We start from the raw sequence: 17784 nt of genomic DNA, 5'->3' as shown, positions 1-17784 counted from the left end.
CGGAGATGGCACCTTTAAGGGGTGCAGTGATGACCGGTCCTGAACCTGTGCAGTTCTTGCTTTTTATGGCAGAAGCTTGTCACCCATTAATTCATTCAGTGCAGGGAAGACCTAATGACTTCACTAAAGCGGAACTAAACTCAAAACAAAAAAATCACACCTTAAATCCCGCAGATCCGTGATCCATTAGGAGACTTCCTCGATTGGGTCCCGTATCGACCCAGGATCCTTCTTTGGCCTGGCTCAGAGGAAGTGCCAGGCGCCGCCATCTTCTTTTCTCTTCTTCTTAGTTCTTCTTCGTACGCCACACGATCTTGCACTGTGCAGGAGCTAGATCGGTTGACGTAGTTTGGAAAAAAGATGGCTGATCTGACTGCGTATGCCTGAGATCTTCAAATTTGTTTTGCTCCCAATAAGGAAAGGGCTGTTTCTGCGCATGCCTGAGATCCCTTTTGTATTAAGTAAAATTTGTGAGTTTAGGTCCATTTTAAAGGAGAACCTGTTGCCTGCATTTTACCCCATGAGCAAGGCATATTAACAGAAAGAAAAGATTTTAAAATACAAATAAGGCTCTATTTATAATACAGGGAGTCGGACATTCCCTCGTGGGAATCTTCCAGGTACCAAGTGTTTCCATGGCAGTAATTCCCACCAGGGAATGTCAGATTACCTGTTTTATAAATAGAGCTTTAATTGTATTTTAATTTTTTTTTTTTTTTTTCTGTTAATAAGCCTTGCTCATGGGGAGCCCTAAGTTTATAAATTTTAAATCCTCCCATCTTTGCATACCAATAGTTCTGGGGGAATCATTAAACCTTATTCATTTGAGCGTTCAGTTGACGATTTGTGAAGCTTTTTTGGTGTTAGCAGATTTAAATCATGACATACTTGGTGCCTATTTACTCAATTTGGAAGGGTTTTTTATGGCTGTATAAGTTGCTTGAGGACTTTTTTGGACTGAAAAAAAGATTTGATAAACATTTGCTTTAATACTTTATAATCACCACCACTTTTTTAAGGCTCCTGCATTTGAAAAATATTAAGTGTGTTTAAAAAAACAAATCTGGATTGTAGCATGTGAGTGAAATACAGAAAAATGGCTTAGACAGTGAAAGGGTTCAACTGTACTCGGTGTTCTCCCCGGCCCCTTTTAGCTGGGCACACCACCTGGCATTTCTCATTAACCACTCGGGTGTTTTTGTGTGGTTATTAAAGGCTGGGTCACAATACTGTGTCCATCACCTGCCCACGGCTTCTTCCCACCCAGCTTATAAAAAATGTCTGGGGAGAATACTGGTACTGCAAAGCTCACACTGGAAATGGAAGGAGTCATGTAAAAAAGATCCTGGGATGAATTTTGGCTGTAATTTTACTTGTGAATTCTGAGACTCTGGTAAGGCTGCAAATGGGAGTCTGGGTGTTCTTGAACACATACAAATTGGTCTTTAGTGAATTCCTCAGGAGCTGGTCATATCTAATATTCTATTATTCATATTCTATTTTCTTTTCAGCTGTTGGATAAGCGCTCATCCTCCTCTGTGTAAATATGGCTCTTTCTAAAAGGGAACTGGATGATTTAAAGCCATGGGTAGAGAAGACTGTAAAAGGAGTACTGGGATTCTCCGAGCCCACCGTAGTCACTGCAGCCCTCAACTGTGTCGGCAAGGGGATGGACAAAAAGAAAGCTGCTGGTGAGTTAATTTGGTGTACTACTAAATGACTTGAATGGTTCCCGAACTCTGATAGTTGGAAGAGATCAGGAATTGGTGACTCCATCTGAAATACAAGTGTTTTGAGAATACAGAGAAGTATGTGAGTTTTGGGGTTGTCCAGTCTGGGCTTTGAAGTTGAAACTTAAGTACTTGGAGTCCACAGCCCTGGGTTCAGCCATGAATGTTAGATTTATTTTGTAGACTGTATTTAAGAAATACCCATTAAGATTAGTAATTATTAATAGGCACATAGACTAGTAGACTACAGAGGGGGTCTGTTCAGGGAGGAAACAATGGATTTAGGTCACTTTCAAGTGAACCTGTTATCAGAAAATTGGGAACTGCCATTTATTGTATTTTTAAAAAAGTGCGAACATAGCACCTCTGCAGCGTTGGGTCCTGGTTCTGAATCCAGACTGGTTCAGGATACTATCTGCAAGGGATATGTATGGAGTTATGGAAGTCAGTTAGCTCCCCAAAAATTGTCCTTTGTGTGTGATGAAAATAAGCAGGAAAATCAAAGTGTAGTGTTTGCGCTGCTGGGCACAATATGGTTGCATGAAATAAGGATATATAAATGAAAAGTATATACTTGTAAATCATATACATATCCGCTTTTTTTATTCCTGGGTCTGCTCGTTTCACTGGTTGCATATATGTTCTAGGTCTTACAATTCATTATATGTACAAAGGAGGGGGATAATGAACTTAAGTCAGGCTGATCATTATGTTGTCTTATTATCTGCAAAGAGACAATAATAAAAAGAATTTTCTAATATTACATTTCTCCTTCAGACCATCTGAAGCCTTTCCTGGACGACTCCACCTTGCGTTTTGTTGACAAGCTGTACGATGCTGTCAAGGAGGGCCGAGGGTCCTCAAGGCATTCAAAATCAAGCAGTGATAGAAGCAGAAAGCGTGAAATTAAGGTATGTGGTTTAGAGGGATCTCAGAAGTACTGTCAGTTAAGTTATAAAAGTAGCACATTTGAATTGGTCAGTGAGGTAGCCTAATATAATCATGGGAAAATAGTAATGTGTATAAGGCAGGAGGGAGGGGTGCCTGCTCTTTTTTTACACATCATATTTTTTTGTTCTGTGTGTCTGTTGGAGGGGAGAAGTTGCAAAGTTGATTTAAATGCTTGTTTTTTCTTTAGTGTTTGAGAAAGGAATACCAGAAACCCTATCTGTTATGTCATTGTGGAGCTCTCAGATTTAGAAAAACATGGCATTAGCTGAATCACTAGTGTTGTCATGTCCAGAACTGCAAGGTTGTGTTTTTAAAAATGTTTTCTACTTTCCTGGCCTTATGTATTCAATATACAGCATGGCCTGAAGAATTTAAGGGTGTGAAGTGCAGTAAAATGTGCAAAGTGGAGTGGCATGAAATATAAAGTTTATACAAAGGTGTGAGAGTGGATCTACACATAAGTCAAGGAGGCTGAGGAGCGAGGAGGAGTGAGATGTCTAAAAAGGTTTATTAAGTGGATTGTGTGAGGTCAGAGAAGTATGGGATAAGTGACCCCATGTGCTCCACACAGGAGATTACATGTGGTTCCTTGTTTAGTATTGAGTGCAGGGGTCCATGGGCTGGAGAAAAGGGTACCCCTGAGGTAACAAGTAAAGCATGTTCTTTGCATTTAATTTTAATCTATTTGTAGTATTTTCCAGCATATAAATAGGTATGGGCAACAGGCAAGGGGGAAAGGCTGCTTCTTTATTTTTGTGATTAGCAATATATATGTGTGTGTACACAAAGCGGAAAAAAATAGCAATAAGACTGACTTATTAAATTGAAGTCTGGAATGGCAGACAAGTCAGATAGCTCATGAACACCTAAAATGACAGCTGACTTACCTTTTCTGAGCTTTAAATGATCAGAAAATCATGTTGAAGCTTCTTTAAATATCCAGATTGTGTTTAGACTGGACTGACTAGCACCTGAACTGTACATTACTTACCAAGGTGAGAAGGGGATTCTCACTTGCTAGAACCTTTTCATATGCTACATATACATACCGATGTTCTTTCAGGAAGTGTTTGGGGAAGATGGAGATCCTAAGGATTCCTCAAATTCGAAGAGAAAAAGGGTTCCGCGTTTTGAGGAAGTGGAAGAGCCAGAAGTAATTCCAGGTCCCCCGTCTGAGAGCCCTGGTATGCTGACCAAAATGCAGGTAAGCTGATTTGTAGAAGTTTAAATGTGGTGTGAATTTCGGTTTTCTGTTGACAGAATGCTATGTTTATCATCCCACTTTAGACTTTGGTAACTGTTGCATAAAGCAGATCTAAACCCTCTATCCTTTTGCAACTAAAGATGGAGTCATTTTTGCCTTTATTAATTGCCATGTTGCTAAACCTTTGACCAGCCTTTTAAAAGCTTGAAAGTTTAGTTTAGCAGTAGTGACAGACAATTGTCATCTGAGGCCTGCCTTGAATGTATCATATACTCCACATGAGCTAGTGGATAGAATGTATATCTAATAGCACATCTCATTTGGGGAATGCGGTTCACTTTTCTTATGTGTGAGCAAGGGATGTGTTTACTTGACTTTGAAAATGCAATTATCCTTGAAGTGATTTGTTTACGTCACCCTTCATAATGTTGTCATGTTTGTTTTGCAGATCAAGCAGATGATGGAAGCTGCAACCCGTCAAATTGAAGAGAGAAAGAAACAGCTGAGCTTTGTCGGTCCGACAGTGGTATGGCTGCAATATTTTTATTTTTTCCATTTTAGGAAAGCATTGTACTTACAGTTGGCTCTTGGGACTTTTCAATCAGTGTATGTGACTCATTACCATTTTTATTCTTTAGTATAATTCTCATAGAAAGTACACAAGGGCACTATTGGGATTTCTTTGTTTTTAGCACATATTTTTACTACTTTATCCAGCCAATCTGGTGATTTAGACTCATTTTCCAAACTTAATAAATGAATTGTATACGCACTTTATAAATGTAATTATAAATGTGTTTTTTTAACCTTGCATTTAGCAGTTTGCTGCTCAATTCGGTAGTTTGTTAAGCTGTTTTGTTGAGCCTGATCACACACTGATGTTACTTGTGTGCCCTGTTTATCATGGTTGCTTTTTATTTATGTTACAGGGGAACACAAGTATTAAAATTAAACTTTAGGCAGATATAGAAGGCACAAAGAGGATGGGGGCAGGACCAGACACAGCAAATCAATTTTGCTTCAGTGTAAGGAACATGTTGGTAATAGCTAGTAGATAACAAAACCGTTTGCTGCTTCTTTTTTTGTCCAGTACCAGGGTGAGGATAAAACAAGAGAGGAAGGGGAATCTCCTACCAAATAGGGCTGTGTTGTGTGGCAGAGCTGGGTATTCCAAGAACAGGTTAGGATAGTTGTAGAAATACTTTTCCTTTGGAATATAACACGGTTCTTTTAAATGTATTTAATTTGTGTATTTAGCTGTTTGCTTGGAGTTTCACCTTTAACACCCATTGCGTTTTTTTTTTTTTTGCTTACACAGACCAAAATTTCATCCTCCCAACCCGAACGGTCCCTCATCGGAAACACCATCCAACCATCCCAAGCTGCCACATTTATGAACGATGCTATTGAAAAGGCCAGAAAGGCAGCTGAACTTCAGGCCCGAATCCAATCCCAGCTTGCCTCAAAACCTGGCCTTATTGGAGCTGCCAACATTGTGGGCTTGGCTAACCTACATGCTATGGGAATTGCTCCTCTGTAAGTAACACAAGGGCAAAAGTGGGTTACTTTATTTAGGGAAAGTGTCCAAATGTGATAGCTGCACTTTAAGTTTTCTATTAAAAAATATTAGAGTTAATCATATTTATTGTCCATTATAGGAAAGTGGAGTTAAAAGACCAGTCAAAACCCACTCCGCTTATTTTGGACGATCAGGGCCGCACTGTAGATGCAACAGGAAAAGAGATAGAGCTGACCCATCGTATGCCTACTTTGAAAGCCAACATCCGAGCTGTAAAGAGGGAACAGTTCAAACAACAACTAAAAGAGAAGCCGTCAGAGGACTTGGAGTCTAACACCTTCTTTGACCCCCGTGTGTCGATCACATCAGCACAGAGGACGAGACGGTCCTTCAAGTTTCATGAAAGGGGAAAGTTTGAAAAAATAGCTCAAAGACTGCGGACAAAGGTAACCTACGTTTTTTTTTTTTTTTTTTGGGGGGTTTATACTTGAATCACACCCTATCCTTCTCACTTGAATGTATTCACGGTAAAAGATTGTAACTCTAGCTGACTTTCTTTTAATAGAGTGGGGGATAGTTAGAATCTCCCCCATCAGGTATATTACTGCTCACTTCTTGTTGCGGATTGTAGAAATCTCCCCAAATTAAGAATAAATCCTATCTCTGACAGGTGTCCTCGTTGCAAGACCTGCCTTCTAATTTTGTTTTGTCTGAAATTTTGCATTTTTGGTAACTTTTATGTCCTAAGGACAAATATGTAGGGGGCATTTTCCTGTGCATTAGGCAGACAGCGATAAAACCTGAAATGAGTTTTTTTGGAGTTTAAGTTTTTTTTTTACTGTAATATTAAAGAGTAAGAAAGATCAAATGAAAGAATGTGCCCAATAGCCAACACATTTAAGAATCTACCATTTGCTACTTTCAGAACAAAGTGACACAAAAGATATCCAGAAATATGTCCAACATGTCACTAAAATAAACATCACACAGTTATGTGTTCTATTTATATGTTTTGTATCACTTTTCATCCCTGATGAAGGGGGCAAGATGTACTCCCTAAAGTCCATTGGCATTGATGTACCATCTTAAATTTTACTTTGCATTTGAATAAAATTGTTTTGGATATCAATGTGGGGAGGAGTTTCTAGGTTGCCATATCTGTTACTGCCCAAGGTCACTGTGCAGTGCTCAACCCAGACATTTTTGTAAGCTGGGTGGGAAGAAATTCTGGGCGGTTGGAAGCCCCTGAATTGTAACCCAACTCATTGGTAACCACCCAAAAACAGCCGGGTGGTTGCCAAAAAGTGCCGGGTGGTGCTCCCAGCTAAAAGGGCCTGGGCAGAACACTCCTGTGGAAACCCTTCCACTTTAAATATTTGTTATTCGGTAGCGATTTATTGTAAAAAGGGACAGGCAATGTCCCTTCTTCAGCTAATCATACTTATCTGTCTGGTCACTCCAGCTCAGCGTTAGTTGCTAGTATACCAGACAATCCCTGCTTCTCCTGCATTTGCCGGAACTAAAAGAACGCACAGGAGTTACATCATTTTTGCTCGGCCAATCAGGAGGACTGAAGATCGAAATGCGCAAGAGGATGTGGTGGGAGCTTGTGACTGAATGGGACAGGTGAGTATAAGCGGGGTTTAGTTCTGCCTTAAAGTAGTGTGTAATTTCGGTATTGGACATAGGATATTTAAAGTGTATTGCTCCTTGAAACCAGTAAACTGACCAGGGGCTTTTGGTTTGTAATCCACTGTTACTGTTGAGACAACAAAATTATTAAATTGCCGCGCAATGAGATGTAATTTATTACTTGTACCTGTGTCTGGAGACAATTAGAAAAAAGAATTCCGCTCCTGGTATCTCTTCCGAGCTTACATGAGTTCCACTTCATGTAATATGCTGATGAAAATCAAGGAATTTGTTTTTGTTGAATAGGCTCAGCTGGAAAAGCTTCAAGCAGAAATCTCCCAGGCTGCAAAGAAAACTGGTATCCAGACTTCCACAAGATTAGCTCTTATTGCGCCCAAAAAGGAAGTTAAAGAAGGAGACATACCAGATTTTGAATGGTGGGACTCCTTCATCCTTCCCAATGGCAGTGATCTGTAAGTGATTGGTACACTGACACTTGAACAGCATTTTATTAACCTAAGAATTCTTACACCTTTGCTGCACTAAAATTGTTCAGCATTGTTTTTTTTTTTCTTTCAAATATTTACAATACTTTTAGATTTAACTGTAAAAAAAGAAAAAAATAATCTTCAATTCAGATGCAGCTGGAGTAGGACTTTAAAGCAGCAAGGTCCCTTTTAACAAAAAATAGTTTGTACAACAGAGTTGTACATTTCCCTCCACTAAATAATGAAATAAAATAGAATATAAAAAAAATATGTGCAATAAAAAAAATGATTCTGATGATCTTACTATTTATTTTAGAAAACCAGAGGCCTTAGCAGAGCGGACGGAGTTCCATGGAATCACAAATCTTGTAGAACACCCAGCACAGCTTAACCCTCCAGGTAAAGTGGATGCCTGGCCTATTTTAGCCATGAAGTCTCTATTGGATAATTATCTGTGCGTTAATACACTGTGTTATTATCTTAGTTGACAGAGACGCTCCAGTGACTCTCGGGATTTACCTCACCAAAAAAGAACAGAAAAAATTACGTCGACAGATGAGGAGGGAGGGACAGAAGGAGTTGCAGGAGAAAGTAAGATTAGGACTTATGCCTCCACCAGAACCCAAAGGTAAGTCACAGTGCAGATTTATAAGGTATTTGTGTGAAAATTAACATAATCAAAAAACAAACAAGGATGTATGTGTGCTACAGAAACATAAATGTTCAAAATATTTCTGTACAATAAAACATTGAAATTTGATCAATATATTGTAAAATGACCTGTATAGCCAGTAGAGTTTTGTTTTAAAGTGCGAGTCCTGTTTGATGTATTGCAGGAAAGGCATGGGGTTTGTGAATAAATATCTCTATACACCTTTTTTCTGTCTGGCAGCTTCTAATACTATGCTTGCTTAAAATTAACAAGCAGTTGAGTTGCCTTTATATGTGCTGTACTGCACTGCAGGAAGCCATCCCCTGTTCATTCCATCTTAATTGAGTCCTAGGTGTTTTAAACCAGATTTCGCCAAACTTTTCGACCTGACGAATCACTAAATTCATAATTTTTAATCCCGCGGACCATTAATATGAAATAAAAAGATAAATACATTTGCAAAAAAAATAATCTTCCTAATGGTGCCTGACAAGAACTGTGGAGGCTCTGGTTTATTGATCCGCTTAAGTTTAGGTGAAGTATTAATATTGTTACTAATATGATTAGTTGCATTATCTTTGGTACGCTAAAGAAATGCAAAATTTTTCTTTGTTTTTTTTTTCACTCACTATGACTTTATTTCATTGGAATCTAAGACCAAATAAGAAATGATAGTTATCAAAGTCAAACTATTTGATGCCAATAAATATACCTGTTAAAGAAAATACACAGTTAAGGTCCTTCTTACCTAAAAGATCATCTGAGAAATAAATAAAATATTCCTATGAGAATCGGTATTGGCGGATCAGGGTGACTGTTGTAATTGTGGAAACAATACTGAAGCGTACTGCTCGGCAGTGGTTGCCTCATACAACCTAACCCTACACTGATGTCATGCTGCGCCACCCTTGTTTTCCTGTCTCTAGTACAGTTTGTGAATTTTTAGTGCAATATAAAGGCGAAAATAGTGATTCAAAATATAAGATGTTATTAGAATATTATTTTTGTTTTACTATTAATAAAACATAACAACTGCAAATATCCAAATTTTTCTGTGAACCACCAAAATTTTCTCCCGGACCACCAGTTGTCCATAAACCACTGGTTGACGATTTCCTCGCACCTACAAGATAAGAAGTGGTAATGTGCCACTCCGTCCATCTTTGTGAACATAGCCTTTGAAGTATGATCTGCATTGCTTCCAGTAAATACCAATAAAAATCCCAAAGTACAGTTCAGTTGCTGGTCATGTGATATCGGCAGTCTTTTACTTTCTCCTTCTGTTTTGTATTTATCTAAATTCTAAGGAGACTTCTGAGCTCCTGACACAAATGTTTTTCTCTTCAGTTTGGCCAGTGAACCCACCATACCCCATCCATACCTTCCTTTCAAAAAGTAATACTATCCCTGGAGTAAATCATGAGCATAATTTATAGTGCAGGGACTAACCGGTAAGAGAAGACCCCAGGGACATAAAAGAAGGAGAGTTAGCAGCGGCAAAATTGCACTACAGCTGTATTGGCTTTTTTTTTTATTTATTTTTTTTTTTTTGGTTCCCATCTAATTCATGTCTGTAGGAGTTCCTGGAAATTCATTATATACTTTAATAATCATTGAGGCACATGATCTGTGTACTATTTGTTTTTCAGTGAGGATATCTAATCTAATGCGAGTTCTGGGAACGGAAGCTGTCCAAGACCCCACAAAAGTAGAAGCCCATGTCCGAGCACAGATGGCAAAGCGACAGAAGTAAATAGACATTTGCCTTCTCCTTGTCTCTTGTTACGGTTGTCAACAAATCCCCTATTTACCTGCATGTTCAACAATGAATACACATTACTAGTATATGGATGGCCAACACTTTTTTAATTTTCTTTTTCTGATTCTTAAGTGATTAAGCCAAACCTCTTTTCATCCCTCTCATCACCTGAGATTGCAGGATTATTTTATGTCACATTGTTAATGTCATCAATGTGTACAACACACCTTTCTTGCATTGCTGTGACTTTGTGTACAGTTGACAAATCCTGAAAAGGCAGTCTTATGATGTGGTCACTTTGTTGGCATGTGCACACAAGTAATTAGCAAGAAAAAAATGCCTGAGCTTAGTTGCAGCATGAAGTACACAGGTGACCAAAGAAATCTCAGTAGAATGTAGGCAATTATCTTAAAAGCAGGGTTATGTTTGTGTGTGTTTTAGATGTATAGATTTTTATTGTCTAATGTGGTCACATCTATTTAGAAAAAGTGCTTTATTCTCATATTCAAAGTTTTTTATAAAGTACTAATTGGAATTTGGAATATTATAGCTGGATAGGGCTGTGTATTTCTGTAACCCACAGTAACCAACCAGCAAACATAAGTTTCTCTGGTAGGTAACCTATGGAACTTTGTATATTTGCTCTGAGCTATTGCTCTTTTGCATGGGCAATAGGTACACTTCCCTCAGTGACCATGACTCTGTATACTTGACCTTTTCAATAATTCCTACTCTGTTATTTACAGGGCACACGAAGAAGCCAATGCTGCCAGAAAACTAACAGCAGAACAAAGGAAAGAGAAGAAAGTGAAAAAATTAAAAGAAGATATTTCACAAGGTGTCCATGTATCTGTATATAGGTAGGCTGCACTAATTGTCTGTGAATGATTAGACCAGAGGTATTCAAATACATACACACTTCCATTTTGGAGTTTAACAAAAATCCTGCTTCTGTTTGCAGGTTTTGTGGTGATGTGGCATTACTTCACTTGTTTAATTCTATACTGCATTTTGAATTTGTATTCTTTGTTATATCAGAGTTGATCATCATTATTTAAAATGGCATTTAAACTTAATTATTTCAAAGTGAGCACGAGAATTGCTGATCTGAGACAAAAAGCATGAACAATTTTACCTGAGGATATGATCAGGGACCCAAAACTCCAGGCAGGGTTAAAGAATGAAGTAAAGGAATTATTTGGGGAAAAACCCAGAGTTTAGGATTAGCCCCAGTTAGAAAAAAAGCAGCTGTCCCAACCTGCCAAGCTGAATTGAAAGATGACGGAAAAAATACTTTTATGGGTGATTTTGTGACTTTAGGGTTCTTTTTTTACTAAAATCTTACCTAACCCACTCTCCCCCTCAACAGCTGTAAGCTGACAGTTCCGTTTGAAATGTCAGTTGATAATGTAAGAAATGGGTTTATAGTGTGCTTTTTTATATATTTTATATTAATCACATGTATCTTTTTGTTCCAGTATTCGCAATTTAAGCAATCCTTCCAAAAAATTCAAAATTGAAGCCAATGCTAATCAGCTGTACCTGACAGGAGTGGTTGTGTTACACAAAGATGTTAATGTTGTCGTCGTAGAAGGCGGTAAGGCAAAATATATTTTATTTTATGTTGTTTGCTTTCAATAATGAATATAAAGGGGAACAATGGACTGTTCAGTCAATATCGAAAAAAAGAGAGATACTGACTTGTATGTTTACCGTTTGTTTTGCTGTTGTAACATACATGTGAAAGTGATGATCATCTCTAGGGAAGGAAATTCTTTATGCAACGTACATATGTGCTGAGGTGCACAGCAAATGCACATATCACGCTTTAAAGTGTGCTGTATTGCCAAAACAAAGAATTCTGCCTTTTTTTCATCTGTTTGGGATGTTTGTAGTCCATTATTAGTGACTTCTAAAATATTAGCTTTACACACATTTTATTACATTGTTTTTTTGTTCCTCGTGTTTTTAGGACCTAAATCACAGAAGAAATTTAAACGATTGATGCTTTCCCGGATAAAGTGGGATGAGCAGACGACAAATACTAAGGCAGATGGTGAGCATGAAAATATTACATTTTAAACCCATGGCTTACATTTGCTTACAATACAAAACTGCATGATGATATAATTACACATTGGACCTTGGCCATGACTACATGGACACTTTCGATCTGACGTTTTATTTTCCATGAACTAGAGAGGTGTGATGAGTTTGTAATGTTGCTGGTCAAAAGATATCTTCCTGTTTGTGGGTTTTTAGGGAGCTAAATTCTTATTAATATTAATATTCTTTCTCCTCATAACACATCTTTGAGCGCATGAAGTTGTGAGCGGACTTTGCACTTAGCAGACCAGACAATATTTAGACTAAAAGGAAGCAATTAAGTGATTAGGGTTTATGTACACCTATTTGTTCTTGTATATAAAGTTTAGTAATTGATGCCCTCTAGAATTAAGCTTTTCTTCTTGACAGATGATGATGACTCAGATGAGGAAATTGTAAAGAAAGCCAACAAGTGCTCCTTAGTTTGGGAGGTGAGTAATTGCTATATGCTTAATAGAACCTGTCCGCTTGTGCTGTCCTCCTAATACCGCTTCCAACACTATTGTGAATGTGATTAAGTGTACTTTCCCATAATGTTTACTTACCCCATCTCTCCATCACGTTAACCAAACCCATCCTTCCCCATCCACAGTTCTATAATTATGATGGTTCTGCATATGTTTATATTCCCATGCTTTGTGCAGTACAGCCATTATAGGCTGATCCCTGATGAAGTAGCAAGCCTCATGGATATTAATTGGGCTTTACTGTGTGGGGCGCAGAGGAGGGCTGGAAGGGAAAGGATGCTAACAAATGTTCTTTCCTTAGAGATTGGTGAATATGGAACTGTGGGGCAAACTGAGTTTATTTGAAAAAAAATTACATTTCAAAACAGTGAAAAGAAAAGTTGGGTTGTTATTTCAAAGTTTCACTATGGGCAAAAGAGGTGTGGGTGGATCTAGGTATATTAAAAATTCAAACCATCAGGTACCCTTCATCAACCACCAAGCCCAGGTAATCAGTTCTAGTAGGACTGATCCTTGAAAGTTTAATTCTCTGCAGATATAAAACACTAATTAATGCTTTTATTTTATTATTACATCAATGAATGTATCATTTTACACATTTACACACGTCATTTACCTAGTATCAGCCTACTCCAATCTCTTTACAGCAAGGCTGAAGTTGAAGAAGAAATAATGCAGAGACCTAAATGGTTCATGTACTGACTGAAAGTCTATTGATATAAAAGAACACAGAGTGACAGAAAGATGAGCCCATTGCTGTGCTGCTTATCCTGTCACTGTCCAGTTAAAAGTTGGGAAGGGTCCTGGGCTCAGATATATTTATCTGTAGCAGAAAAAAAGTTGTGGGGAAATCTCGGAAATTATATTGAATTTTGCATTTTTTAATAAGCTGCTCATTTTTTCATATTGATGTTTTTGGCTGGAGTTCTGTTTTAAATATAGTTCATACAGTCCTCTTGCTAGTGATAAAATACTGCTTCCTGATTTCTAGGGAACAGCCAAAGATCGCAGCTTTGGAGATATCAAATTCAAACAGTGCCCCACAGAGAACATGGCTCGGGAACATTTTAAGAAGCACGGGGCTGAACACTACTGGGACCTGGCATTGAGTCAGTCAGTACTGGAGACGGCAGACTGATCTCTCTCTTAGCTCTATGTCAAGGATAGATTGACCCACGCTGCACTTCCCGCTACTGAAATATAACCTCAGACTCTGGACACCTACAGATCCCTTGATCTCCTGAGGTGTGTTTGTTCACAACACCAGACTTAAACTATTACCACCATCTTCCGGATTACCACAAACTGGCCTCTTTTTAAAAACAGATGTTAACCCCATAACTGTTTGATTTTGTTTGAATTGCTACATTTAAGGCTTTTCTAGTGACAAATGTGGTTAACGGATCTCCAAGCAAAGCAACCTACCTGGAAAACATTGATCATTTAGATGTAGGCAAAGAAAAAAAAATCCACTGTAAAATTGTTAGGAAATGTTTGTGTTTTACCTACAGCAGCCATTCGGATATTGGCTTTCTCTTTTCCCCTATGGGCTTGAAACTGAATGCCAGCATGGTGGGTGTGGGTAGAACAGACTTTCTTTCCTCTAGTTTTCATAGATCAAGCCTCTGTGTCTTTGCTTCGGTTTACTATGTTCCTCTGAGAGCAAATTAGGACTGGTGTCAATGGGCTTTTATTCATTTCAAACAGCTTTTGCATTCAAGGCTATGAGACAAGTCATATGCTCCCGCCATTGAATTCCGAATCATCTCAGAAAAATCACAAACCGAACCATTGACACAAATCCAAAGCCTGTTGACACAGGCCTTGCTGTGAAAAGTCTTCTATACAGCATTCCTTTTTCCTGTCACATGATCCATTTATGATCAACATTCACTGGTATGGTTTGTTCTGATTTATCAGCAAATTATATTTATAGTCCTTTTTTTTGTATCAGCCAAAATAATAAAATGGCATTTAGCCTAGAACAAGCTATGGGGTAATTACGGTGTTTGTTTATCATACTTGTTGCCCAATGTCATATTCCTATCTGAACACTCAGACTCTTATCAGCAGGTGACAACGATGTACTTCATGTACACTTTGCTGACCCCATATGTACTTAAATTTCACCTCCGCATCTAGCCTACAGGTATAACACTTCAGGTATCTCCAGCAGTCCCACCCAGTTTGAAATGGGCTGGCAAGACTGTTTATGACCCCCCCCCCCCCCCTTATATTCTACCTTGCAGCAAATGTCAAGGTCTACTTATTTCATAGCGCCCCCCCTCCCCATCCAGAATTGCCTGCATTAATGCTGTAAAAACAAAACCATTTGTGAAAAAAATATTACTTGTTCCCCGTCTTCTGCACTGGAGAATGTTACTTCACAATCCTCGCATAATCATGGGACCATGAGTATCCATAATATCACAAAAAGATCTTCTGCCATGGTACAGGAGTGTCCGCATTTTAGATTCGGGATCCTCTGTGTTTCAAGATTGTCATTATGAGGTTTGTGATGGTCACCCTTTCTGTGTCAGAAACCAGAGACAGGATAAGTACTAGCAGGTTTAAAGTTAACCTCTGCTTGACATAAGTGGGGGATGTGACAAGCAAGTCACATGATCCAATAAACCCAAAACTTCATTTTATCATTTCTACCATAGAGGGGATACAATTTTTTAGGTTTACGTTTCTAACTTGGTTGGTTATGAATGATTATGCTGAAAAAAACTGTATATTTTCATCTGATAGGAATTTCTAAAAAATGTGACCTCCTAGGGGAGTAGACCAAAGTTAAGAGACTCTGGAATATGGTACTCGAACACGAATTGGCTTTATCTACATAAAAACACCCATATTGGTTGTTAAGTGCTACATTAAAGCCCAACTGAACCATCTTATTGCTGCAAAGTAGTCAGGCTACATATATAGTATTAAAATAATATAGTGCTGCATCGGAGGTTAAAATACCCAGCACTGGGATAGTCAGCCCACAGCTCTCACACATAACACAGTGACCCGAGATCTCCAGCGGTCCAACATTGCTTCAGTCATAAGTTCTGTTGAATAGATAGTGCTTGGGAAAAGATGGGGCTGTCGGACCACTGGAGAGTATTGTCACTGCTTGTGTGTGGGAGCAGCAGTCTGACTCCTAAAAATTCTGCCAGCACAGAGTATTTGGACCCTTCTTGCAGCACATAAAGTTTAATAGGTAATACTGAATATGTGCAATAGGAGGGTTAAATTGGGCTTTAACTTGGCTTTCGAGTACTCGGCAGAATAAACCTTCATTATGAAATTTGTATCCAGAAAATAAAACTAAGGTTTTAAAATAAGGCATGTTTATTTTTCTTATACTCAACATCATTTTTCTTTTTTTTTGCCTTATTTGCCATACTTGAAATAACCTGTATTGTTTATAGAAACAAAATTAAACTAAAAAAAAAAAATGATTGGTGTATGTGTGTATAATTGTAACCTTTCTTTCAGCTCTCTGGTATGTGGAAAAGTGTGAAGAAAAGTGTGAAACTGTACTGAAAAACTTAATAAAGATTAGGAGGGTAAAAATATGTCAAATATTTACAGTTTCCATTAAAATGGTTACTTTCAAAGTCCCACACCCTCCTGAGCCTAGTTATACAACCTGTCTCAGACCTAGATGTGACCTTGTCTGAGGGCTCTGTTTATATCTATTGTAGCAAAACTCCGACTGTTCCCTCTCACTAATATCTTATAAAACGATGACTGGGGATGTCGTCTGTGCATTTTCAAGAGACTAAAGCAAAATAATACCAAGGGTTATTTTTAAACCTGCGCCTGCTTTTAACCACGCTCCCAGCTACTTCTGTTTAAGTGAATGCAAGCAATTTGCAACCACCTTGTGCAGATGATTGCAGTGGATTGGCGCGGTTTCAGAAATTAAAGAGAAACTAAACTGAAAACTGGCAAAAAAAATACACTTACCTTCAATCCTGCAGGGCAGTCATATCTATCCAGGGGTGTCCTGCATCTGGTCTCACGTCGTCCCAGAGCCCACTCTGGACGCCGCCGTCTGCGTCTCTTCTGGGTTCTCCATCCTAGGTCACCCAACCCAGGCGCGAGATCGGGTGTAGGATGAAAAAAAAATGAAAAAATGGGCTCATTTTATTTTACTTATAACAATAACTGGAGTTCATTTCCTCCCACTGACCACAAAGACTGGGATCCATTTTTTTCCACTGAGCCCCGGGACTGGGGGTCCTTTAATGTTAAATGAAAACACGAAAAGTTGAACTGCAGAACGAAAAGATTGACAAAAGAGGAACTAAAGCCTTTTTTTTACATAATCACTTCATTTCAGGGTCTCAAAAATAATTGGACCATTGACTCAAAGGCTATTTCATGGGCTGGTGTGGCAATTGCTTTATGTCATCAATCAGGCAGATAAAAGCCTGGAGTTGATTTGGGGGGGCGGGGGGGGGGTTGCTTGTATGTGGAAGATTTTGCTGTGAACAAGGAGCTCTTCATGCAGGTGAAACAAGCCATCCTTAAGCTGCAAAAACAGATAAAACCCATCCGAGAAATTTCTACAATATTCAGAGTGGCAAAATCTACAATTTGGTACATCATGAGAAAGAAACAAAGCACTGGTAAACTCAGCAACACCAAAAGACCTGGACGTCCATGGAAGACAACAGTGGTGGATGATAGCAGAATCATTTCCATGGTGAAGAGAAACCCCTTCACAACAGCAAACCAAGTGACCAACACTCTCCTGGAAGTAGGTGTATCGATATCCAAGTCTACCATAAAGAGAAGACTGCATGAAAGTAAATAGAGGGCGCACTGCAAGGAGCAAGCCACTCATAAGCCTCAAGAATAGAAAGGCTAGATTGGACTTTGCTAAAAAAAAAAACCAGCACAGTTCTGGAAAAACATTCTTTGGACAGATGAAACCAAGATCGACCTTTACCAGAATGATGGCAAGAAAAAAGTATGGCGAAGGCGTGGAACAGCTCATGATACAAAGCATACCACATCATCTGTAAAACATGGCGGAGGCAGTATGATGGCTTTGGCGTGCATGGCTGCCATGGCATTGGGACACTGGTGCTTATCCATGATGTGACACAGGACAGAAGCAGCCGAATGAATTCTGAGGTGTTCAGAGACATACTGTCTGCTCAAACCCAGCTAAATGCAGTCACATTGATTGGGAGGCGTTTCATAATACAGATGGACAATGACACAAAACATACAGCTAAAGAAACCCAGGAGCTTATTAAAGCAAAGAA

General features: G+C 38.7%; 1 protein-coding gene across 3 annotated transcripts in view; it reads left to right on the top strand.

Annotated features, from left to right (window-relative positions):
- Window positions 1–15971, top strand: part of PRPF3 (pre-mRNA processing factor 3) — a 17603-nt gene extending 1632 nt beyond the window's left edge. For 2 of the 3 annotated variants that reach the window (XM_072427568.1, XM_072427566.1), the window contains exons 2-16: window positions 1512–1691; window positions 2508–2641; window positions 3745–3885; window positions 4334–4411; window positions 5204–5421; window positions 5544–5850; window positions 7343–7509; window positions 7841–7923; window positions 8009–8152; window positions 9826–9925; window positions 10682–10795; window positions 11414–11532; window positions 11908–11991; window positions 12411–12472; window positions 13500–15971. In XM_072427568.1, coding sequence (XP_072283669.1) covers window positions 1547–1691; window positions 2508–2641; window positions 3745–3885; window positions 4334–4411; window positions 5204–5421; window positions 5544–5850; window positions 7343–7509; window positions 7841–7923; window positions 8009–8152; window positions 9826–9925; window positions 10682–10795; window positions 11414–11532; window positions 11908–11991; window positions 12411–12472; window positions 13500–13646 — 2043 coding nt within the window. In that variant the 5' untranslated portion in view covers window positions 1512–1546 and the 3' untranslated portion in view covers window positions 13647–15971. Of the gene's footprint in view, window positions 1–715; window positions 1394–1511; window positions 1692–2507; window positions 2642–3744; window positions 3886–4333; window positions 4412–5203; window positions 5422–5543; window positions 5851–7342; window positions 7510–7840; window positions 7924–8008; window positions 8153–9825; window positions 9926–10681; window positions 10796–11413; window positions 11533–11907; window positions 11992–12410; window positions 12473–13499 lie in introns of those variants that run through there. The other variant, XM_072427569.1, reaches the window with a different exon arrangement.
- Window positions 15972–17784: the final 1813 nt, after the last annotated feature.

The sequence above is a fragment of the Pyxicephalus adspersus genome, chromosome 12, assembly GCF_032062135.1.
Source record: "Pyxicephalus adspersus chromosome 12, UCB_Pads_2.0, whole genome shotgun sequence".
Taxonomy (NCBI): domain Eukaryota; kingdom Metazoa; phylum Chordata; class Amphibia; order Anura; family Pyxicephalidae; genus Pyxicephalus; species Pyxicephalus adspersus.
Note: the sequence above shows the minus strand (reverse complement) of the source record. Positions and strands in the feature narration are given on the sequence as shown.